Here is a 26,569-nt window from a genome sequence, read left to right on the forward strand (position 1 = left end):
GCTGAGTTACCTCAAGAGGGTGAGGCATTGATTAGGGACGCATACTTGCCTATCAGGTGGCAATGGAGGAGATGGGGAACAAAGTGAAAATGACATGGCTTGGGAACACCTCTCAGAAAATGGGGCCGGAAAGGGAAAGACTGGGCAAAAGCATGAGGAGGCTTTTTAGGGTTGTCATTTTTATGAAATCCAGCAGAAAAGTATCCTGGAGGCATAGAGTCAGGTGAAGAGAGAGTGGGAATTGTCATGGTCTCAGACGTTGGGTTTTCATGAATATATAATTATGCATGGCTTACCACATTGTTAATCTTGTGACTCTCAAACCCGAATCCAGGAGCATAATCATCGCCTGACACTAATTAGCATAACGCAACGGACATAAATCTTCCTAGAAAATCTTCCTATTCATGAAAATCACAAATGAAATATATTGAGACACAGCTTAGCCTTTTGTTAATCTTGATACTCCCCATCCCGGATCCGGGATCGTGAATAAAGCCTCAGGCTCATTAGCATAACATCAAGGAACCCACCAGGTACAACCCTAACTCTGTAAGAAAGGGCACCCTCATAGACGTCATCCTGACCAACTGGCCCTCCAAATACACCTCCGCTGTCTTCAATCAGGATCTCAGCGACCACTGCCTCATTGCCTGTATCCGCTACGGTGCCGCAGTCAATCGACCACCCCTCATCACTGTCAAACGCTCCCTAAAACACTTCTGTGAGCAGGCCTTCCTAATCAACCTGGCCCGGGTACCCTGGAAGGACATTGACCTCATCCCGTCAGTTGAGGATGCCTGGTCATTCTTTAAGAGTAACTTCCTCACCATTTTAGATAAGCATGCTCCGTTCAAAAAATGCAGAACTAAGAACAGATACAGCCCTTGGTTCACTCCAGACCTGACTGCCCTCGACCAGCACAAAAACATCCTGTGGCGGACTGCAATAGCATCGAACAGTCCCCGCGATATGCAACTGTTCAGGGAAGTCAGGAACCAATACACGCAGTCAGTCAGGAAAGCTAAGGCCAGCTTCTTCAGGCAGAAGTTTGCATCCTGTAGCTCCAACTCCAAAACATTCTGGGACACTGTGAAGTCCATGGAGAACAAGAGCACCTCCTCCCAGCTGCCCACTGCACTGAGGCTAGGGAACACGGTCACCACCGACAAATCCATGATTATTGAAAACTTCAACAAGCATTTCTCAACGGCTGGCCATTCCTTCCGCCTGGCTACTCCAACCTCGGCCAACAGCTCCAGCCCCCCCGCAGCTCCTCGCCCAAGCCTCTCCAGGTTCTCCTTTACCCAAATCCAGATAGCAGATGTTCTGAAAGAGCTGCAAAACCTGGACCCGTATAAATCAGCTGGGCTTGACAATCTGGACCCTCTATTTCTGAAACTATCTGCCGCCATTGTCGCAACCCCTATTACCAGCCTGTTCAACCTCTCTTTCATATCGTCTGAGATCCCCAAGGATTGGAAAGCTGTCGCAGTCATCCCCCTCTTCAAAGGGGGAGACACCCTGGACCCAAACTGTTACAGACCTATATCCATTCTGCCTTGCCTATCTAAGGTCTTCGAAAGCCAAGTCAACAAACAGGTCACTGACCATCTCGAATCCCACCGTACCTTCTCCGCTATGCAATCTGGTTTCCGAGCCGGTCACGGGTGCACCTCAGCCACACTCAAGGTACTAGACGACATCATAACTGCCATCGATAAAAGACAGTACTGTGCAGCCGTCTTCATCGACCTTGCCAAGGCTTTCGACTCTTGTCAATCACCATATTCTTATCGGCAGACTCAGTAGCCTCGGTTTTTCGGATGACTGCCTTGCCTGGTTCACCAATTACTTTGCAGACAGAGTTCAGTGTGTCAAATCGGAGGGCATGCTGTCCGGTCCTCTGGCAGTCTCTATGGGGGTGCCACAGAGTTCAATTCTCGGGCCGACTCTTTTCTCTGTATATATCAATGATGTTGCTCTTGCTGCGGGCGATTCCCTGATCCACCTCTACGCAGACGACACCATTCTATATACTTTCGACCCGTCATTGGACACTGTGCTATCTAACCTCCAAACAAGCTTCAATGCCATACAACACTCCTTCCGTGGCCTCCAACTGCTCTTAAACGCTAGTAAAACCAAATGCATGCTTTTCAACCGATCGCTGCCTGCACCCGCATGCCCGACTAGCATCACCACACTGGATGGTTCCGACCTTGAATATGTGGACACCTATAAGTACCTAGGTGTCTGGCTAGACTGCAAACTCTCCTTCCAGACCCATATCAAACATCTCCAATCAAAAATCAAATCAAGAGTCGGCTTTCTATTCCGTAACAAAGCCTTCTTCACTCACGCTGCCAAGCTTACCCTAGTAAAACTGACTATCCTACCGATCCTCGACTTCGGCGATGTCATCTACAAAATTGCTTCCAACACTCTTCTCAGCAAACTGGATGCAGTTTATCACAGTGCCATCCGTTTTGTCACTAAAGCACCTTATACTATCCACCACTGCGACTTGTATGCTCTAGTCGGCTGGCCCTCGCTACATATTCGTCGCAAGACCCACTGGCTCCAGGTCATCTACAAGGCCATGCTAGGTAAAGCTCCGCCTTATCTCAGTTCACTGGTCACGTTGGCAACACCCATCCGTAGCACGCGCTCCAGCAGGTGTATCTCACTGATCATCCCTAAAGCCAACACCTCATTCGGCCGCCTTTCGTTCCAGTACTCTGCTGCCTGTGACTGGAACGAATTGCAAAAATCGCTGAAGTTGGAGACCTTTATCTCCCTCACCAACTTCAAACATCAGCTATCTGAGCAGCTAACCGATCGCTGCAGCTGTACATAATCTATTGGTAAATAGCCCACCCATTTTCACCTACCTCATCCCCACAGTTTTTATTTATTTACTTTTCTGCTCTTTTGCACACCAATATCTCTACCTGTACATGATCATTTATCATTCCAGTGTTAATCTGCAATATTGTAATTATTTGCCTACCTCCTCATGCCTTTTGCACACATTGTATATAGACTCCCCTTTTTTCTACTGTGTTATTGACTTGTTAATTGTTTACTCCATGTGTAACTCTGTGTTGTCTGTTCACACTGCTATGCTTTATCTTGGCCAGGTCGCAGTTGTAAATGAGAACTTGTTCTCAACTAGCCTACCTGGTTAAATAAAGGTGAAATAAATAACGCAACGTTAACGATTTCTGAAAATCGCAAATAAAATGAAAATAATGCGCCTGCTCTCAAGCTTAGCCTTTTCTTAACAACACTGTCATCTCAGATTTTCAAAATATGCTTTTGACCCATAGCAAATCACTAATTTGTGTAAGAGTATGCTAAGCTAGCTTAGCATTTTGAGTAGCATTTAGCACGCAACATTTTCACAAAAACCAGATAACCAAATAAATAAAATCATTTACCTTTGAAGAGCTTCGGATGTTTTCAATGAGGAGACTCTCAGTTACATAGCAAATGTTCAGTTTTTCCTGAAATAATCTTTGTGTAGGAGAAATCGCTCCGTTTTGTACATCACATTTGGCTACAGAAACAAACCGAAAATTCAGTCACCAAAACGTCAAACTTTTTCCGAATTAACTCCATAATATCGACCAAAACATGGCAAACGTTGTTTAGAATCAATCCTCAAGGTGTTTTTTCACATATCTCTTCATTGATATGCAGTTTGTGGAAGCCTGCTTTCCCCTCAGAATTGCATGGAAAAATACCAGCAGCTGAAAAAGACGCACCAATTTCGATGGAGGACACCGGGCGGACACCTGGAAAATGTAGTCTCTTATGGTCAATCTTCCAATGATATGCCTACAAATACGTCACAATGCTGCAGACACCTTGGGGAAACGACAGAAAGGGCAGGCTCATTCCTCTCGCATTCACAGCCATATAAGGAGACAATGGAAAACGGAGCCTCAAAAATCCTGCTGGTTTCCTGGTTGCCGTTTCATCTTGGTTTTGCCTGTAGCTCCCGTTCTAGGGCACCCACAGACAATATCTTTGCAGTTCTGGAAAGTTCAGAGTGTTTTCTTTCCAAAGCTATCAATTATATGCATAGTCGAGGATCTTTTTGTGACAAAATATCTTGTTTAAAACAGGAACGTGTTTCATCCAAAAATGAAATAGCGCCCCCAGAGTTTCAAGAGGTTAATCACACTGTCATCTCAGATTTTCAAAATATGCTTTACAGCCAACGCTAGACAAGCATTTGTGTAAATTTATCATAGCCTAGCATAGCATTATGCCCTGCTAGCAGCAGGCAACATTTTCACGAAAATAAGAAAAGCAATCAAATTAAATAATTTACCTTTGAAGAACTTCGGATGTTTTCACTCACGAGACTCCCAGTTAGATAGCAAATGTTCCTTTTTTCCAAAAATATTATTTTTGTAGGCGAAATAGCTCCGTTTGTTCTTCACGTTTGGCTGAGAAATCGACCTGTCACTACAACGCCAAACTTTTTTCCAAATTAGCTCCATAATATCGACAGAAACATGGCAAACGTTGTTTAGAATCAATCCTCAAGGTGTTTTTCACATATCTATTCGATAATATATCCACCGGGACAATTGGTTTCTCATTAGAAGCGATTGGAATAATGGCTACCTCTGTACTTTACGCAAGATTTTCTGCGGGAGCCATCATGTGACCACTTGCTCAATGTTGTCCCTTATGGCTATTCGTCAACATAAATGCGTTAAAATACGTCACAATGCTGTAGACACCTTGGGGAATACGTAGAAAGCGTAAGCTCATTCGTAGCCCATTCACAGCCATATAAGGAGTCATTGGCATGCAGCGCTTTCAAAATATGGGGCACTTACTGATTGGATTTGTATCTGGGTTTCGCCTGTAACATCACTTCTGTTATACTCACAGACAATATCTTTGCAGTTTTGGAAACGTTGTTTTCTATCCAAAGATGTCAATTATATGCATAGTCGAGCATCTTGTCATGACAAAATATCCCGTTTAAAATGGGAACGTTTTTTATCCAAAAATGAAATACCACCCCCAGAGTTTCAAGACGTTAATACTGTTATGTTTTGTGTGTCTGTTTGTTGCTTTCCAAGTCTTATGCTATCACTCTCTTAGGAACTTGAAGGAGAAAGTGGAGAAACTAAAAGCAGCTCCAGCTGGAGGGGAGGAAGCCAACAGCTTCAGCTGGAATGTAATTTTGTAGTGTGATGAGAGATGGAAATTAAGATTGTGTTTGTTGTGATCATAGATCAGAGGCCATAAGTCTCTGAGTTTGTAAACCTCACGGTGAATGTTTTGTTATCATTGTTTGTTCAATTATAAGTAATTTCCAAGTTTAAGTAAGTTGAACAGTAGGAAGCTATTGTTCGAGAGGAGGGACTGTTTGGTTCTAAGAATATTAAATATACTTATTAATGTCACTGATGGAGTGCTGGGGTTTGGAGGGTCTACACCAGAAGTTAATGGTTATAGGAGGAAGGTATATAGTGTGTGCAACTAAGCTTGGTATGTGTTGATGTAACAGTATAACTTTAGACCGCCCCCTCGCCCATACCCGGGCGCAAACCAGGGACCCTCTGCACACATCAACAACAGTCACCCACAAAGCATCGTTATCAATCGCTCCACAAAAGCCGCGGCCCTTGCAGAGCAAGGAGAACTACTACTTCAAGGTCTCAGAGCAAGTGACGTCACCGATTGAAACGCTATTTAGTGCGCACTGCTAACTAAGCTAGCCGTTTCACATCCGTTACATTGAGTGCAAGTGTTGGGAAAGGTTCCTTGTTCCTTGTCAATCATTGGCTTATTGGTAAAATCAGCAATCAGACAATATCTTCTTTAAGTAAATCAATCAAACCTTTATTAATGCAATTGCAGACAGACGTTGACAACGGAAACACAGCACGCATGTTTCAGAGTAAGTTCTGCAAAATATAAAAGGTCAAAGTTGCTTTAATATGCTTGAGGTCAACCCCTAGTAATGTAACTGCCTACATCAACACCTTCTACTGATGAGACCCAGCCCATGCATATACAGTTATACAAACTTGCCTCCTATCTATTTACTCCCCTGCAGGGGTCTGTGTCTATGTATCTCTTTTAGCCTTGAGGTGCTTTCTCACAGACACTCTGTTTTGATGGCAATGGCTCACATATCTGCTCAGACCGTTTCTTATAAGAGGGAGACTAGAGAGACTAGAAAAGAACTGTGGAACAGTATTAAACCTTATAATGAATATATTGCTCATCTGTGGTCCAGGACCCTATAAATGTAGTGGGGGAGCAACTTATAGTATAGCCCTTCCCTTTCTATTCATACAACATAAGCATAATCAATTATTGTAATACATCAATAATTTGGTGCAGCAACTATCATGACCCCAAGGTGACACCCATCAGAAGTGATTACATGTGGCAGGCATTGATAGGGGGAAAGAGTTGTGGATTAGTGATGGAGGGGCGTTGAGGTCAGGTCAGGTCACCTTAAGGGAGAAATAAAAGTTTATGGCCCGTATCACTAGTGTCTTGCCTAGCAGTAAGAATGATGTTTGTACAGATGGGTAGGAGGAGACTAAGCCTATGAGGAGCAGTTAAATATCAGTGCTTGTGTGAAAATGTTTTTATCTGAATGCAGCTGTATTGACCCTCTGGGCAGAATAAACTTGGTTAAGCTTTCATAAATGTCCTTTGAATTTTTTACTCTTGAGAATTAGAACCTAACACCAGTCATTCATTCTTCGAGAGTCTTTCATGAGACTTGTCTCCTCTCTGTTGTGGTGATCTGAGTTTCCGTTTCCCAGATAGACGTAATAGCCATCCATCTATAGGGAAATCGCCTCCACCCTGCTCTCCACTCCACTCTGATAAACCACATCTATCTAGCAAGTCCTATCGATCTCCAGTGACCTGGTTGTCTGATCCTGTCTCTCTGGGTCCCTTGACCATGATGTTGTCCATCGGATGCTGGTTGATTTCCCCGGGCTTTGCCACGTTGTTCCCTCTAGTGGACATCCTCCTTCTCTCCTGGCTGGCAGTCAACAGGTTCTCCTTCAGGATGAAGTAGTAGCAGACCCCGTCCGTCAGACAGTTGACACTGCCCAGACAGGTGCTGATGTGAACGAAGTCTCTGAGGGGGTCGATGACGTCTGGGTTCTCTGTGCTGTTCTTGGCCAGGAAGTAGACGACTGCGGCCACATGGTACGGGATGAAGCACAGCATAAAGGCCACCAGGTTGCTCAGGATGATCTTCACAGACTTGTTGTCCCTCACCTTCTTGTCCAGCGGGTTCCGACGCCGCATGTCACTCAGGATCTGCATCACGCGCACCGAGAAGAACAACATAGTGACAGTGCTGATTGTGAATACCATCTCCATGGCGACAATGATCCATTTCTTCCCCCAGGTTTCCCTGGAGAATCCCTCGAAACACCTGGTTTCGTTATTGTTGTGAAGGCTAGTGGTGTTTTTGTTGTGGAGCTCATAGACGGGTGTGGTGAAAGCGAATACCGTCACCCACACAGCCAGGCATACCAGGGCAGCCTTCCGTGGCGAGCGTAGACGCTTGCCGTTGAATGGAAACCGCAGAGAAACATATCGGTCGCCCGAGATGCACACGATCAGTATGATGCTCCCATAGATATTGACGAACACCAGGCTCTCCAGGAAGGTGCAGAAGCCCATGCTCAGGCCCCAGGTGCGGCCGAAGGCGTACATCTTGAAGGGCAGAGAGAAGATGAGAAGGCTGTCGTTGATGATCAGACTGCTGAGGTAGACTGTGGACTCAGTCCATCGACGGATCCTGAAGAGGAGGAGCCACAGGGTGGCCAGGTTGAGGGGTAAACCCACCACGAACGTGGGGACGTAGACAATCCATTGTATATAGCACACGTCCCTTTCACACAGTGGCATTTTACTGCAAACAGAGAGGGAAATAGAATACGCATATAAATGTCATTGCCCTTTCACTTATGACACAAATCCAATCAAATTATATTGATCACATACACATATTTAGCAGATGTTATTGCAGTTGTAGCAAAATGCTTGTATTCCTAGCTCCAACAGTGCAGTAGTATCTAATAGTTTCCAAAATACACACTAATCTAAAAGTAAAATAATTGAATTTAGAAATATATAAATATTAGATTGAGCTATGTCGGAGTGGCATTGACTAAAATACAGCAGAATAGAATACAGTATATACATATGAGATGAGTAATGCAGTATGTAAACATGATTTAAACATTATTAAAGTAACTAGTGTTCCATTCTTAAAGTGGCCAGTGATTACAAGTCCATGTATATAGGGCAGCAGCCTCTAAGGTACAGGGTTACGTAACTGGGTGTAAGCCGGCTAGTGATGGCTATTTAACAGTCTAATGTTTTGAGATAGAAGCTGTTTTTCAGTCTCTCGGTCCCAGCTTTGATGCACCTGTACTGACCTCGCAATCTGGATGATAGCGGGGTGAACAGGCAGTGGCTCGTGTGGTCCTTAATGATCTTTTTGGCCTTGCTGTGACATTGGGTGCTGTAGGTGTCCTTGAGGGCAGGTAGTTTGCCCCCGGTAATGCGTTGGGCAGACTGCACCGCCCTATTCAGAGCTCTGCAGTTGTCATACCAGGTGGTGATACAGCCCGATAGGATGCTCTCAATTGTGCATCTGTAAAAGTTGTAGGTGCCAAGACAAATTTCTTCAGCCTCCTGAGGGCGCTGTTGCGTCATCTCCATCACACTGTCTGTGTGGGTGGACCATTTCAGATCATCAGTTATGTGTACGCAGAGGAACTTGAAGCTTTCCTCCTTCTCCACTGCGGTCCAGTTTATGTGGATAGGGGCTTGCTCCCTCTGCTGTTTCCTGAAGTTCACGATCAGCTCCTCTGTTTTGTTGATGTTGAGTGAGATGTTATTTTCCTGGCACCACTCTCCCAGGTCCCTCACCTCCTCCCTGTAGCCTGTTTCGTCATTGTTGGGGCCTACTACTGTTGTGTTGTCTGCAAACTTGATGATTGAGTTGGAGGTGTGCGTGGCCACACAGTCATGGGTGAACAGTGAGTACAGGACGGGGCTGAGCATGCTTCCCTTGTTGGGCCCCAGTGTTGAAGATCAGCGAAGTGTTGTTTCCTACCTTCACTATCTGGGGGCGGACTGTTCGGATGTCCAGGACCAGGGCCCCGAGCTTAATGATGAGCTTGGAGGGTATTATATGGTGTTGAATGCTGAGCTACAGTCAATGAACAACATTCTTACATAGGTATTCCTTTTGTCCAGATGGGATAGGGCGGTGTGCAGTGTGATGGAGATTGCATCGTCTGTGAACCTATTGGGGTCCACAGACGCAAATTGCAAATTGAAGTGGGTCTAGGGTGGCAGGTAGGTAAAGGTGACATAATCCTTAACTAGCCTCTCAAAGAACTTCATGATGACAGACTTGAGTGCTACAGGGCAATACTCATTTAGTTCAGTTACCTTTGCTTTCTTGGGTACGGGAACAATGGTGGACATCTTGAAGCAAGTGGGGACAGCAGATTGGGATAGGGAGAGATTGATTATGTCGGTAAACACTCCAGCCAGCTGGTCTGCGCATGCTCTGAGGACGCGGCTAGGGATGCCATCTAGGCTGGCAGCCTTGTGAGGGTCAACACGTTTAAATGTCTTACTCACTTCGGCCATGGAGAAGGAGAGTCCACAGTTCTTGGTAGCGGGCCGTGTCGGTAGCACTGTGTTATCCTCAAAGCGGGCAAAGAAGGTGTTTAGCTTGTCCGGAAGCAAGACGTGGCTGGTTGGCTTTAAGAACCGGCTCTTGTAGGTGAACATTGGGAGCTGGCTCGCATATCAGATGAGCCGAATCTATTTATAAAAAATAAAAAATAAAGATATGAATAATTAAAGATTGAAATTAATAGAATTAACTAATTCAAAGAACGGAAAAAAAAAATTCAAGCGCACCCACATTTGTTCTGTCTGCACAGACTAACAGCCTCACCTGTTGTTCCTGTCAATCAGACACAAAGTGTCAACCAATGAACCAAAGATGCGTGAGGGAGAGCCGAGCCAACACACTCACAGTCATACACTTAGCAGCCGAGGAGAGGGAAGAAGGACAGCTGTGAAAACAACAGCTGGAAAATGAGTCGGAAGCACAGTAGCATTTGGATGCATTTTAATAATGTAGACAATGTTAGAGCACAGTGTAGAATTTGCCAAAACAAAATCTCATATAAAGCCGGTCCTACACACAACCTACACAACCCGGCGTATGCGAACTGTGCACCCAACTGTGAAGCTAGCTGTAGCGGAGCTTCGAGAAACTAATAGGCCTGCTAGTGATAGTGGTGGAGCCAGCACCTCCACACGTGGAGATGTATCCACTCAGTCAAGTCGGCCTACTCTGCGATGCACAGCTACGCAGTCTTCTATGGACCAGTTTATGCCAAAGTCTTTGTCTGTAGCGAAGGCCAAATTGATATTGCATTTGCTAAAATTATTGCCACAAATTTCCAGCCATTTTCGATCGTGGAGGACAGAGGTTTTTAGAAACTATAGCAATAGTCTAAATCCAATGATTTTTATTTATTCTTTTAATTTAAATTTTACCTTTATTTTACTAGGCAAGTCAGTTAAGAACAAATTCTTATTTTCAATGACGGCCTAGGAACAGTGGGTTAACTGCCTGTTCAGGGGCAGAATGACAGATTTGTACCTTGTCAGCTCGGGGATTAGAACTTGCAACCTTCCGGTTACTAGTCCAACGCTCTAACCACTAGGCTACCCTGCCGCAAGGCCAAGCAAGAAAACCCTTTCAAAATCACTTATTCCACAACTGTACGAGAGCACACAGGCTTCAGTGCGGGGAAGAGTCCAAAAAGCTACTGCAGTTTGCCTTACCACTGACTGCTGGACATCAAGGGTAACCACTTCTTACATGTCAGTTACATGTCACTTCATTGAAGATTTTTCGATGTCAAGCTGTCTTCTGGACTGATTTGAGTTCAGTGACAGACACACCTCAGAGAACTTGGCAGAGGAACTGTTGAGAGTGACCAAAGAATGGCAGTAGATGGAAAAGAGGTCTGTTGTGTCAGCAACAATGCAGCTAACATAACCAAAGCCATGAACATGTTTAAATTGACCCATCCATGTCTTACCCACACAATCAACCTGATTGTAAGATATGCTCTGAAGGTGATGAAGCCCACTGTGGACAAAGTGAAAGCAGCTGTGGAATACTTCCACAAGAACACAGTAGGTGATGAAAAACTAAAGTCTACACAACGCCAGATGGGGATGCCTGAGCTGAGGCCTAAACAAGACTGAACTACAAGGTGGAATTCAACATTTTATATGTTGAAGTGGTTTCTTCAGTCAAAGGATGCACCTGTTGGATGTCTGACCAAAGAGGAATGGGAGGTGGTGGAGGAGGTGTGCAGAGTCCTGGAACAATTTGAGCAGGTCACAGTAAGCAGTTATTACTACATCATTATTTAATCCAGTATTATATATGTATATGAGCCGTAAATAAGAATGTAGTATCAGTAGACAAAACATGAACCTGAACTAATAAGTTACTGTTCTCTCTGGTCAGCTATGTAACAACCTCAAAAATGATACTCATGTGTTAGGGTCTGCAGCGAATCACAGCCAGCCGCCAGAGAGAAGCAAATGGAACCATACGACATGTGAAACCGCTGCACTTGACCCCAGGTTTAAGAAGTTAGCCTTCAGTGATGCCAGAGCGATTGATGAGGCTATTCAAAGAATAACCTCAGCAGCAGGGAGGAACAGCCCCAGCAGTCAGCTGGCTCAGGCACCAGGAGGAAGAGGGATCAGATGGAGCAGAAGCATCAGCAGTAGTGCCACAAAACCATGCTGTGTGGAGCTGTTTGACGAGAGAGCAACTGGGGATGCAGCATGAAGGAATCCCTCAGCAGATGTCATAATGGAGGTCTGATCCTATTTGGAGGAGCCCCTCCTGGTGGAAGAACAAGGCCTCTGTCTACCCATGGCTTACTAAAGTCATGACAGGGAGACTCTGCATAGTGGCCACATCCGTTCCCTCTGAGAGGGTCTTCTCGAAAACGGGACAAATAATTACTGAGAGAAGAAACCGCATCAGCCCCTCGAATGTGAGACAGCTTGCATTTCTGAATGCAAATCTCTCATAAAAGCAAAATGTGGTCAGCATTGCTGTGTGCTGCTGGTTATAACATGGCAATAAAGAAGAGAGAAAGTTATACTTTAAATGCAAATGTGTAAAAGCATCCTTCTTTGTTACGTTTATTTCAATTTGTGGGATGCTGCAGTTTTGCATTTTTTTAAAACATTTTTTTTGTTATGCTGTTCAGATTGTATTAGTTTTGAATGGTTAGATTTATATGCACTTTGTTTATATACATTAAAAAGTTATACTTTAAATGCAAATGTTTAATAGCATTCTTTTTCATAACTAACCAATGCATTTTAAAATACATTGTGGTTAAGGTAGAGTATGATTTCATTTATAAATTTAATTAGAATTGTTTTAACACCAATCATAGTCAAACTATCACAATCTGTTTGACTTGACTTTGGTGAGCTGAGTTGAATGAGCCAACTCACTGAAAAGAGACGGAATCACTACTGAAAAGGTCTGAACAGTGTGATTTTTCCCCATTGTAGAAAGTGCCTGTGTTTAAAATGTATTTCCATTGTTTCAGGGAGAGTGATATTTAAATGTCTCTAGAGGATTTAAGATGATACGACATCTCACAACAGCATAGCAGAAACCGTGGGTGAATGTAAATGTATGATGTGCTTTTAATTCTATAAAGCAGTGACGAACTGGGAGCAAAACTCCTGTCCAAAAGTATCACAGTAGGCTACGGAAAAAAAACACTCACCGAAATCGTGTTGGGATGATTATCTCGTCTCAACTAGAACCAAACCTTTTGGCTTTGAACACTTGTTTGGTAAGACACACTTTAACCTACAATAGACAGCCTGTCATGCCACTACTTCTTCCTCTGTGAAACAGTTGAACGCCGCCCCCAATCTGCTCTAGTCTAGTGCCGCTTTCGTTGACTAGATTGCAGGGTTAAAGGAAGAGTCATCCAGTATTGTGTGGTTTGAGCACATCCTGTGGAAGCACTTTCTGCTTAGGCCGCGCTCACGTGGTTTAGCATGCTGTTGTTTTTTGGTGTGAAACTTTTCACTGCCTCTGTAAGAGGTGTATGTTAACAGAAGGGGTTTCCCTTTGATATAACTATATACGTTTCCTACGCAGGTTGGAGTTTGTCTTTTAGTATTTTCTAGAAGAAACCAAGCTGTATACGAAAAGTTGTTCAATTGGAAATCTTATTGTTTATCATATCATGATTCCAACAACTGTCATTGCTAATGCACACATTCACATACAGTATGAGTGGGAGACTGTCTGGAAAAGTCTGAAACAGTGAAATATAATGTTATCCTTTCGTACAAAGAGGCACTGCCAGGAGCCACAGGAACAGCCAGGTGATATCTTGAGTACACTGCCAGGAGCCAACTAAAAGTAATGTTTGTCTGTGTGTTTGAAATAGAACTACTAAATATGTAATCTAGCTCTCTGGAAACTATGGTTCTTGCCTGAAAGTATAAGTAGACTTTTTCCTGAGAGGTCTGTCTGATACTGTAGTGCAGAGAATGTCCTTACGACATAGCATACATCACCACCACAACCACATCCTCATTTCATTTCGTCTCACTTTTCCTACTTTGAATGAGTGATCTTCCAGTCTATGGAGGACCAAGATGGCCAAAGTTTTAAAAATTATGAATACATAAATAATTCCATAAATATATATGCAGGTAAATGTAAAAATAAATGAATGACCTTACTCCCATTGGTTGATCGGTATCAGAGTACGAAGATTGACTTCACATGCATGGTTTCTATGACACAGACACTACGCAATATGGCTACCTACACGAATACAAGAGACAGCCAGAGATTTGAGAGTTTTGGCTAACCTAGCTGAAAATGCTTGTGCTGAATCTGACTATTTACTTTTTTGTGTGGAGTCTCTGGCTGACAATTTGTTCCAGTTAGCTGCACCTACTGACATAGAGGTTGACACTGTAGTGTTCAGCAATTTGGTAACCAAGCAGGTCTCTAACCCATTGTTAAAACCTGCTCCAAAGTCACTGGTGTGCCCCTCCGTATCCAGGCCTCGTTCTACGAGCAAACTCTCATCATCTTGGGGGACGTCACCCATCCCCTCCATTCTCAGTTGAACTCATGCCACTGGGGTGGCGCCTGCACTCCATTAAGTGCTGTACTAACCGTCACAGAGCAACGTTTATGCCAGAGGCCAATTCAACAAGCTGGGACAGTGATCAGGATGTATTTGTTATATATTTATTACTAATTCACTTGAATGTAAGCAGCAATCAATGATGCAAATAATAAAATTGGTTAACATTATTTTACCACATTTTATTTAACATGATTCGAGATAAATTGCAACTACATGTGGTAAAAAAAAAAAAATGATGCTGCAAACAAACACTGTTTTCCCAAATGACCTTGTTCAACTGTGATTCCCATTCCTTTATTATTTGCATAGAATAGACATGCTCATATTGGACTGTTGATCTCACATTAGGTTGACATGGAATACAGCCTTGACTGGGGAGGTCCTTATGGTCACCATCACGAAGGAGTCACAGTCCATGCGGTTCAGCTTCCACGGCCATTGACTGACATGGAAGTGCAAACATTGCCAGATGCGCAAGGTTCTTTTTCCAACATCTTAAATGTCTATAGTGAGACAGTTGCCATATTATCAGATATAATTGGAGATTTTAAAAGCCTGGGTCTGAGAATTGAATTGATTTCAGTATTTGGATTGGTCAAACTATCTCCAAGAGAATTTCAAATGCTGATAGTTTCTATGTATTAGCAAATGCTGTTTGAGCTGTTTTGGCTGTTCTCACTGAGTCATTCACACTGAGGGCAGGTCAGAGTCTGGGAGTCCCCCTCACAAGGTGCAATTGTCTGCAAATAACATGCAATTGACTGATAAGACAAGTGCCATCTATTATAATACAAACAAGCTGTGATTTCTGACATAAAATGAGTTGGCTTTAGCTAAAGAAGGTTATTTACAAATTGATGGCAATTTGAACAATTGTGCGCCACTCATTCAAACTCATCATGCAACAAGCAAAACACTGTAATAAGAAACTATAAGCTGAACGGTGAGTCAAGATGGTACACTGTAAAATGTCCTGTATATGGCTGATTTAGTTCCAAAGCATTTTACCTCTCAAAAGAATGAGCGAATGTGACGTAAAATCACTCATCGATTGTCTGACAACTTGTCTAGGGTGTATTCATTTGCCGAAGTGCTTTACTTTAGTGCTGTTCTGTGAAAAAAACTGTCATCACAAATTTTGAGTTTGCCTTTAAAAATCAGATTTAAGCCCAAAGTACACCAGGAAGCATGGTAAACAAACATGACTGGTGCTTACTTGTGAAGCCTTTAGAAAGGGTGTTCAATAACCACTCAATTCTATTCTTTACTTTGAATTGGTAGTTTGCCCAGTCCCCATTGACTGTCTCAGTAAACCTGCGGTGAGAAACAGTCAATAATAAGACACGCTGCTGTCTTTACACAAGTGAGCAGACAGACCGTCTGAGCAGTTCAACTAAAGAGTAGAACAAAAAGTGTCACTTCAACTTCAGCTGAATGTCTTCTTCACGACTGTTTAAAGAATACATTAAAACATTTATTTCTGGTGATGTATGTCTAACTATCTATCTATCATGCCCCTCCTGAGACAAGCAAACTCAAAATACCACCCTCGCCATATCACGCACCGTAATGACCATTGTAGTCCTTCTATTCCTCAGTGCTATCTATGCTGTAATAATCTGGGGCGAACACTGCAACAGTGTGGAAAGGCTTGCCGACACAGCCTGCTCTCCACAGACCCCCAGAACACAGAGGCAACGGCCTCTGGAGCAACTTATGATTTCAATTTGAGCCAGGCCACAGAACGAGGACATCACATCACAGCGTGGGGAGCAAGGGATGGAACGTGAGCGGGGGCCTCAAACAGGATAAGGTGCTACAAACCCTATCAAGACCAACTGAAGCCAGTCACCTTGGTAGGGCACACTAATACGTGTAAATGGTCCTCTCCCTTAAGGCACAGCTCACATGTTCATCACTGTGTGTGACAGGAAACACTGTCTACTGGGTGCTGAATTAACAGTTCACTGTAATTACCTGCAGTCACATATTCTCAACGTCCCCAAATAATGGATTCATGATATACTGGATCCTACTGTATTAATGAACTGTGCCAAAGGCCTTGCAGCATATTTCAATATAAGAAAAGGCAGAGGGCTGAGAAATAAGAGTAATGTCTTATCACTCTGTTGATTGGCCAGTTGAGACACCTTCTCCCTCAATGTGGTGGAAAACATATTTCAAGGTAAATGCAGTCATATAGAGTGGATATGTTGTAGATATATCAAAAATATTCAAACATCAGATGAAGCATCAGTTTTTTTCAGTCTCTTGTACAGTTTGAGGGTAACTTGCTTTACAGTTCACCTTGTAGTGCAGCCAGGCATAGAACAAGTGCATGGGATTTCTGATATACCACACAATATTCCTTAATACAGTATGTTTCCCACAGTTGGAAAACCCAACCTAAAAAGTAAATTGTTTGCCATCTATAAAGAGGAGATGTTAGTCATAATTAGCATTGGTTTCTTTGAGAGGGACCCAGAACACATACCAACTCTATATTTGTCCTCGTGTACTTAATTCCTTTATCCAATATAGAAATGAGGCAGTGCATTAATATCACCATATCCTAGAAATTACTTTCAATTTTTATTTTATTTACAACCAGCAATTATTTTCCTGTTTCTGGCCATCAATTTGGATTAGCCAACTACTCTGAGCTTCTAAAAAGGCACATTTCTCTTCTGCTGCTTAAAGACTGCCGAGGCACTTCCTTGAGGAAACCTTTTAAGACAGGACTTTTAAATAGGGATAATGGGAGTATATATGGAGGGTAGGCCGTTGAACTGGCCCCTCAGCTTCAGGTTCCCCCTCCAATAGGATCTATCTAGAATGCATCTGCCTGCAAGGCCATTGGGAATTGGGGTGGCAGGGTAGCCTAGTGATTAGAGTGTTGGAATAGTAACCGAAAGGTTGCAAGTTCAAACTCCTGAGCTGACAAGGTCAACAAATCTGTCGTTCTGCTCCTGAACAGGCAGTTAACCCACTGTTCCTATGCCGTCACCACCTTCATTCTAGCTCTCTAATCTTTCAAATTGTACAGCTTTGATTTTTTTGGTTAACCATTACCGTTAGAATGTAAAATGTAAGCCACTTTATCAAAGTGTCTGTATCACTGTTTACTAAAGTATATCAAATAACAATAAAAAGTGCTATAAAGCGCTATAAAGCCCTTTGAGCTGATGTGAACATTTTGTCTTCCTGCAGGGCTTTGAATCAAAACGGACTAAACCCAGAGTAGGATGAGGAGATGCTTGCCATCAGATCATTTTCAAAATCCTCATAAGTCATAGTATTTTTTGACAGCTTCAGGGTAAAAAATAAATAAAAACAAAAACACTCTTCAGGACCTCTGATGAACCTATAAAAAAAACATATATATATATATACACAAAAGATAAAAATGTTTCTCCGAACCAACTGGATGACATCCCGGACATCGTGGTCCACGCAGTCAGATAAGGTTATCGGTGCCGTCTCTGGTTCTCTGCCAAACAGTACATGTATGATAGCAGGGCTTAGTCCTGCAAGGTGTGGGCCACCATTTAAATAAATCAATAATAAATAAATAAAAATTAAAGTGCCCAATCATGCACCCAGCTACTCCCCCAAAAATAAAATGACTTTCCAAAAGTGCCTGAGATGTGGAAGGAACACAATGGTCCTGCTCACCCTCAAAGAGCAAGGTCTTCTTAAATAAACAGTTGTCTTTTTGACTGACCTGGGGAAAAACTGTTTCACATAATCTACAGGTCTATAAATCAATCTATTAAAAAGATTTTAAATGACAGTGGACAGGACATACCTGGTGACCCCCTCTCCAGAGTCACCTTGTAAACATATTTGAAATCAGTTAATGTAGAGTTACACAAGCTCAGCAAACCTAGCCATTGGATGCCATTGTGAGAAAAGGATTATGGCCCTGTTCCTTTCCACTAAGGAATCCCTCAAGCTCAAGGTCAGGTGCCCTTGTTGGACTGAAGTGTCCAGTATGTGAACGGCTGAGCTGCCTTGACCTGATTTGGTTCTGTAACTCAAGCATAACAGCAATATAGAATGTTAACTGCATTTCTCTGAGGTATAGATGCATACCCAAAACAATGTCTATACTGTAAATTAAATGCAAATAAATTATTCACTAAAATCACCTGCTATGTCCAAAACATGCAAGAATTAGCAGTCCAATGAGGTGCGACAAGTAAATAAAAGTTTGTGTAAACTTTCCCCATCAGAGACAGTTGATACAGTGTACTAAATAATAGGTTCTTCTGAACATTGTACTTACCATCAACGGTGTATACTGGACCACTTGCTGCTGAAGTGCCAGATGAACTTGCTGTTGTTCTTAAAAATATTAAATAAATCAGTATGCATCATTATGTCCACACCATTTTCACGAGGTGAGTGTTAGTGCATTGAATGTAAGTGTTTGTAAAGAAAGACGATTGAATACAACTAAATGTATCATATAGAAAGTACTACACCTGAACATTGTACATTAACATTAATAACTAGCCCTAAGACGTGCTAAATTACCAATTCCTTAAAACTTACCTGTAAACCTTCAGAATATAAACCCTCATCTGAACCTGTCTCCAGACACACCTCCATTGCCAAATCTACAACTGGATGCTGACCGGTAGAGGAACTTGTCCCACCGGCTCGAGGGACAGCTGCACCTTCATCCTCCCTTTCATTCTCTCCCGCCCTTTCAACCTGTGATTGACTTGAAGAGTTGAGCCGAGGAGTTAAGTATATCAGATACTAACAGTTACCTAACAGAACATTTTCATAAGACCCCTCTACAACAGCTGATAGTGAAGTGTTGTAATTATCATCTTTATCATAAAGAAATGTACAGCAACAATGAACCAAGAAGTTAACACCCATAACAGCTCAATTAAATTGTACCTATTCCACATCTAAACTAACAAATGATCAAACTACTTAGTGTTCTTTTATTGATGTGCAACATGGCCATACCATAATTTGTAATGATGAGTGCACCTTCCATAAATGGAGAATATCATATTTTCTCAACATCACCATGATTCATTTCCCATTACCATGAGCAGGCGTCACTGTGCCTTCTTATTTGTGCAAAGTAAAGTTGTTCTTCACAGTTTAGGCATTGTGTCAATGATCCACTTTGAGCAACAACTGAATCATTCAGTTCCTAATTGATGAGAAAATTACATAAATAAATACAAAAAACAGAGAAGACACTTATCATCTATAGATTTTTGTTATTTTTGTTATCATCCGTTGTAAATATTGCTTAACACTCAACATATCTACTTTGGATTAGTAAGTGCTCTAAAGTTCATTAAAAGTGCATAAACTGAGAAATTAGACTTACATGCTCCATACGCAAATTCCTTTACAGCGGGCGAATGTAGAGTAGCACGACACAAGGGTCTTTCAGATATCTCAAACTGTAGCCCCGATTGGCGCATGGGACAGGTATAAGATGATGGCTCTGTGTAGTTCCAGAAATTTTCAGCAGCTCGAACCCGCCCTCGTCTCTCAACTTTGGAAACAAAGTCAAAATGAACTTGTGAACTTTCTTGATTACCTGTGAGATAATGACAAACAAAAAATATACATAACTTGCAAACCTGATTTTTATCATTAGGTACACCTATCTGGTATTGGGTAGAACCCCCTTCTGCCTCCACAACATCCTGAATTATTCACAGGGTTGTACATTAAGAGATGCCCTTCTGCACACCACTGTTTTAAACAGCTGTTATTTGAGCATTTGTGGCCTTTCTGTTAGCTTAATTTAAAAAATAAAATAAAAAGTTTACCTTTATTTAACCAGGAAGGGCTCATTGAGATTTAAAATCTATTTTTCAAGCGCGTCAGCACCAAGTCATTACAAAAATTACAGACAAACATGAAAAACTACAAGTAATCTAGTAAAAACCAAAGAATTCACAAGAGTATAACAAAATCAAAAACATTGACATGTCAGGGAATCAGTCTCAAGATCATTCATCGGTGATTTAAAAATCCCAATTGGGACAAGTTCTTCCAGTTTAAAAGTATTTTGTAAGGCATTCAAAGACGATGGCGCAGAGTACATAAAAGCCCTTTTACCACATTCAGTTCGGACATTTGGAATAGTTAGCAGGATAAAGTCCAGGGAACGAAGAGAGTACCCACCACATTTCTGTAGAATAAAATGAGTCTGGACATTCTCCTCTGACCTCTCTCATTAACAATGCGTTTTTGCCCCCAGAACTGCCGCTCACTGAATGTGTTTTGTTTATCGCACCATTCTCTGTAAACTCTAGAGACGGTAGTGCATAACAATCCCAGGAGGGCAGCTGTTTCTGAGATGCTGGAACCACCATGTGTGGCATCAACAATCATACCAAGGTCAAAGTTTCTTGGATTATGCATCTTGCCCGTTCTGTTTGGTCGAACAACAACTAAAGCTCTCTACTCTATAGATTGAGTTGCAGGCAGCCACATGATTCGCTGTTTGAAGGAGCAGGCTATTTGCGTTAACACGCAGATGTACCTAATAAAGTGTGTACATCTCGAACTGAAAGGACCTTCATAATGGTGTGATATTTGGGCCAGCTGTCCAGCTTCTTGCACTATGGTGAAGATCTATGATCAAATTTCCCCAGTCTATATTATATCCTTATTCTTTGCTAGATAGAAAAACTGATCCTAGATCTGCACCCATACTCTGAGAAGCTTGATAACTACATGCCCAGACTAGCTTTAATTAATCACATGAGTAGGATTTAATATTTAATAGCCATAGTTATCAGGCTTCTCAGAGTACAGGTGTCAATCTAAGGTCAGTATTATACACTATGTAAATTGAATTCAACTATGCAAGAATCTCTTCATAATTCAACAAGAAACTCTATACATTATATGTTCTAAAACTTAGATTTGTGCATGCCTATGCACACCATAAATCAAATTGTCAAAATATTTCACAAAACAATTTGGTTCACTCTGTTGATTGACTTTAAACGTCTGGCTCCCTTTTGTCTATCAAGTGGTGTGACCATGATTCTTTTTCAGCACAACTTCTGTCAGATGGCATACCTCAAAAGTTCCGGCGCCTCTCACCCAACCCCACTGCCTGGAGGTGCTCTTTACCAATCCTGCGTGGGACAGTAGTTGTGTATTTCTGCCCAAGAGAGCGTCAGTCATCGGAGGCACAATCTTACTTTACACTTGGTTATAAATGATATTATAATATTAATTATAATACATTATTCTTTGTATATTAGCTAGCTCACCATCAAAATGTTGTAGGCTACTCAACCCCTTGAAGTGCCAGACGAAACGCTTGAAGCAGTGCCAGATGAAACGCTTGAAGCAGTGCCAGATGAGGTCCCAGATGAATTTGCTGTTGACAATGAAATTTTACAATACTAATTATCAGCATGCACCATGAGGCCTACATATCAACGGAATAAAATATGTAGCTATACAATTTAATTCAAACTGCAGAGGAGTATATTGCTAAATTACCCATGCTTACCTCTAAACTTGACCGCACCATTTCAGAGATATCTACCTAGGGAAATATTCAAATATTTTCTTTGTGGACTGCTAGACAATCAACAATGCATGCTAGCTAATGTTACAACAGTGGAGTGAAAAGCAAATGATTCGAGCTAGCTTTGACCAGTCTGCACTCTTCCCTTTGGTGAACATGTGTTCCTTTGGTCAGTCTGCTTGCTAAGTTAACGTTAACGGTCTGAACATGTCATTTCTATGTGCGCGAAACGTACACGTGAAATAATGTTCAACTGACGTCCAGCAAAACTCGAATTTATACTTTCAGAGTATGTCTCATTATACTTACACTACTCTATTCCTCCATGCAGAACCGCCGCCTCTCGAAGAAGCTCAGACACTGACACTCGTAAACATACACAGGTTCAGCCTCTTTCTCCCTATCTAGGGAGGATCTACAGCCTATCCGCACTCTGTGCTTGATTGCTATGCCCGAATGTTAAAGTCCCGCCTCATCATTTGCATAGAGACGAAGAAATACAGAAGTAAATCAATAATAGTTGACAATAATAAATAAATAGGGAAATAAATAAAAACAGGAATACATGGACAAGGAAATAAATGAACCAAAACATGGCGTCCAAATAAATAAATAGACACGGATAATAATTAGGAAAATACATAAGATTACTCATTTTTATCAAATTGTGTTATTTATTGATTGATTTACGTGTACATTCATTTATTTTTTACATTTACGTGCATATATAAATGTATAGATGTAAAAATTTCTTTATTTAAATAGTACCTGCAAAACACCCGTCTCACACTGTCAACAGTGAAGAGAAAACAAGACAAAAATACCAGTGTGACTCCATTAAATGGGATGCTGGCTTTCTAGGCAGAGTTGCAAAGAAAAAGCCATATCTCAGACTGGCCAATAAAAATAAAATATTAAAATGGGCAAAAGAACACAGACACTGGACAGAGGAACTCTGCCTTGAAGGCCAGCATCCCGGAGTCACATCTTCACTGTTGTTGTTGAGACGGGTGTTTTGAGGGTACTATTTAATGAAGCTAACAGTTGAGGACTTGTGAGGTGTCTGTTTCTCAAACTAGACACTCTAATGTACTTGTCCTCTTGCTCAGTTGTGCACCGGGGCCTCCCAATCCCCTTCCTATTCTGGTTAGAGCCAGTTTGCGCTGTTCTGTGAAGGAAGCAGTACATAGTGTTGTATGAGATCTTCAGTTTCTTGGCAATTTCTCGTTTGGAATAGCCTTCATTCAGAACAAGAATAGAATGATGAGTTTCAGAAGAAAGGCTTTTGTTTCTTGCTATTTTGAGCCTGTAATCGAACCCACAAATGCTGATGCTCCAGATACTCAACAAGTCTAAAGAAGGCCAGTTTTATTGCTTCTTTAATCAGGACATCAATTTTCAGCTGTGCTAACATAATTGCAAAAGGGATCAATTAGCCTTTTAAAATTATAAACTTGGATTCGCTAACACAACGTGCCATTGGAACACATGAGTGATGGTTGCTGATAATGGGCCTCTGTACACCTAGAGATATTAGTAGATATTCCATTCAAAATCTGCTTTGTGTGACGTTTCCAGCTGCAATAGTCGAGGCCGATTTAAACATTACAAATGTCTACACTGTATTTCTGATCCATTTGATGTTATTTTAATGATTTCACAAGAAATGTGCTTTTATTTCATCTTATGATTTCAGATGGTCAAAAACAAGGACATTTCTAAGTGACCCCAAACTTTTGAATATCACTGGTTTAGTGTATATGTTTTTGCTGTTTGTGTTGTTGTTTGTTTAGTGTTTTCCAATTTTCCCAAAAACCATGTGACTAGAGTCTATAGATTCTTCAATTACATTGGGCTGATTTACTGTGGCGTTTTCTCCCGTTGTGTATTTATTTCTGTATTGTTTTAGTGATTCACCAAGAGTGAAGACATAGGCTCAGGTTTTCTGGGTCTCTATGTTTTTTGTCTGTTGGATAGGTTTTCCTGAATTTTAGTGTGCAGACTTTCTTTGAATGGTTTTTACATTCTTCATCAAAGTCATTTGTCAATGTGGTTTATTTTCTTAAGTTTTCTGGTTGAAATTTTTAGATTTGAGAAAAAGGATAAATCATAATTTTGAGGTTTTCTACTGCTAAGTTTTTACAGTTTTGATACTATTACAGGAATCAGCATGTCTTTGTTTATGAAACCAGAAGTTGTCTGTCAAACAACTGTCCTCCTTTAAAACAACTGGATTGAATTTATTGTTTTTTTTCCCCTGCCTAATTGTTTCATTTTATATATAGGTCTTTTTCCACACTAAAAATCTTTCCTTCCATCTGTAGCATTTAATAACAGTTAATATTATTCTGTTCCTTTGGTTTTGATGCCTCATGGTTGAGAATTCCTCCGTCTGGAGCAAGTAGACTGTGATTTTGCTATGAACTGATAGGGCCAGGATCAGTGGGCTGACTGTTTTGTGCAACAGGCCCCAGGAATACTGAGAGACTCTGGGTAAAGGTTGGTGATAAAGTAGTGTACAGTACTAATGCCAAGAGATGAGCTATTTATGGTGTACCTACAGTAGGCATTCCCATCTGCAGCATTGAAGCCAACCATTGACTATTTACAGCGGTGAGCAAAGTACTTAAGGAGTCCCTGGTCACTCTGACAGAGCCAACCATTGACTATTTACAGTGGTGTAAAGTAGATGATGAAAACAAGATCCTCTGGTCTGAATAACAAGATTGAATTGTTTGGCCTGTGTACCAAGCATTGACTATTTACAGTGGTGTAATCATGCTGTATGTTTTTCAGTGGCAGGGACTGTCCAGTTCGAAGAAAGATGAATGGAGCAAAGTTGACTATTTAAAACAGTGGTGTAAAGTACCTTCCAACAGCAGTCCCTTCACAGCCAAGCCTACCATTGACTATTTACAGTGGTGTAAAGTACTTAAGGAGTCCTTCGAAGCCAGATTGAACCCGATTGAACATCTCTGGAGAGACCTGAAAATAGTTGTGCAGCAACGCTCCCCATAGAACCTGACAGAGCTTGAGAGGATCTGCAGAGAAGAATGGGAGAAACCCCACAAATACAGCATTGACTATTTACAGTGTTGTAAAATTTGTATTTCTTTTTTAATTTTTAAGTACATTTTCAAACATTTCTAAAAACCATTTTGACTATTTACAGTGTTGTAAATTGATACAATTAATTGATTTAAGAACAAGTCCAAAATGTTGAAAAAGCCTACCATTGACTATTTACAGTGGTGTAAAGTACTTAATGTTGTCCTTATCTATAGCCTACCATTGACTTTTACAGTGTTGTAAAGTATGTGCTTAATGGCTAGTCCCTTAAAGCCTACCAAATTGACTATTTACAGTGTTGTAAAGTACTTAAGAAGTCCCTTTTGGTTACTAGTCCAAGCCTACCATTGACTATTTACAGTGTTGTAAAGTATTAAGCAGTCCTGTTCTCCAGCACTTTGGCTTTAAAATGTCCTTTAATTTTAGGTTATTTTCCATTGACTATTTACAGTGGTGCAAAGTACTTAAGCAGTCCCTTGCAAAGAAAAAGCCTACCATTGACTATTTACAGTGTTGTAAGTACATAAGGAGTCCCTTCACTGTTGTTGTTGAGCCTACCATTGACTATTTACAGTGTTGTAAACTAGTACTCTAATGAGTCCTCTTGCTCAGTTGTGCAAGCCTACCATTGACTATTTACAGTTTGTTTGTAAAAGCAGTACTTGTTGTAAGCAGTCCCTTCGAATAGCCTACCATTGACTATTTACAGTGTTGTAAAGTACTTAAATCAGGAGTCCAGCTTGCTAACATAATTGCAAAAGCCTACCATTGACTATTTACAGTGTTGTAAAGTACTTAAGGAGTCCATTCAAAATCTGCCTACCATTGACTATTTACAGTGTTGTAAAGTACATAATGCAGTCCATTTCAAAAAGCCTACCATTGACTATTTACAGTGTTGTAAAGTACTTGTGTTGGATAGATAGTCCCTTTGTTTGTTTAGCCTACCATTGACTATTTACAGTGTTGTAAATTTCTGTATTAAGGAGTCCCTAGTGAAGCCTACCATTGACTATTTACAGTGGTGTAAATTATTTAAGTAAAAATACTACTTAAGTCGTTTTTTTAGTATCTGTAAATATAATTTTACTTTACTATTTAACTTTTACTTCACTAGATTCTAAAGAAAACAATGTACTTATTACTCCATACATTTTCCCTGACACCCAAAAGTATTTTGCTATGAACTGATAGGGGTGTCAGTGGGCTACATTTGGACAGGAAAATGGTCCAATTCATACACTTATCAAGAGAACATCTTTTGTCATCCCTCCTGCATCTGATCTGGTGGACTCATGTACAGTAAGTCATTAATGCCATATGTTCATACAAGAGACCTCAGGAAACGTATTTGATCAGAGGTTAGTTTGTTTAATTAGGATAAGAGTTTACACACAGTCATTTGCAAGCAGGACACTCAGTTCTAAAGATGTTGTTTTCCCTTTTTATCCCCTACTGAGGTTCACCCTGCCCAGGGTGATGTGCCTTAACTGTAACATCATATAAGTTCAGAATTATTAGTTGCTAATACAAAGATGTGTTTGTATCAGAAACTTTCTCTCCAAAAATTACGCAGAAAAATTAATCCATGCTTTTGTTACTTCTAGGTTAGACGACTGCAATGCTCTACTTTCCGGCTACCCAGATAAAGCACTAAATAAACTTCAGTTAGTGCTAA

The 26,569-nt window shown here is 41.3% G+C and overlaps 1 protein-coding gene across 8 annotated transcripts; it reads right to left on the bottom strand.

Moving 5' to 3' along the window:
- Window positions 1-5,847: 5,847 nt before the first annotated feature.
- LOC135553114 (lysophosphatidic acid receptor 6-like) lies at window positions 5,848-21,211 on the bottom strand. 8 transcript variants are annotated; one of them, XM_064985228.1, is made up of 5 exons: window positions 18,843-21,211; window positions 18,574-18,632; window positions 9,998-10,118; window positions 9,676-9,861; window positions 5,848-7,927 (listed from the first exon to the last, which is right to left on the bottom strand). In XM_064985228.1, the coding sequence occupies exon 5, from the start codon at window positions 7,921-7,923 to the stop codon at window positions 6,904-6,906; it is 1,020 nt and encodes a 339-aa protein (XP_064841300.1). In that variant the 5' UTR covers window positions 7,924-7,927; window positions 9,676-9,861; window positions 9,998-10,118; window positions 18,574-18,632; window positions 18,843-21,211; the 3' UTR covers window positions 5,848-6,903. The 8 variants fall into 8 exon arrangements, with proteins under 8 accessions (XP_064841300.1, XP_064841298.1, XP_064841296.1 ...); XM_064985226.1 differs by having other exon boundaries at window positions 18,574-21,211; XM_064985224.1 differs by lacking the exons at window positions 18,574-18,632; window positions 18,843-21,211 and adding an exon at window positions 12,891-13,206.
- Window positions 21,212-26,569: the final 5,358 nt, after the last annotated feature.

The sequence above is a fragment of the Oncorhynchus masou genome, chromosome 13, assembly GCF_036934945.1.
Source record: "Oncorhynchus masou masou isolate Uvic2021 chromosome 13, UVic_Omas_1.1, whole genome shotgun sequence".
NCBI lineage: Eukaryota > Metazoa > Chordata > Actinopteri > Salmoniformes > Salmonidae > Oncorhynchus > Oncorhynchus masou.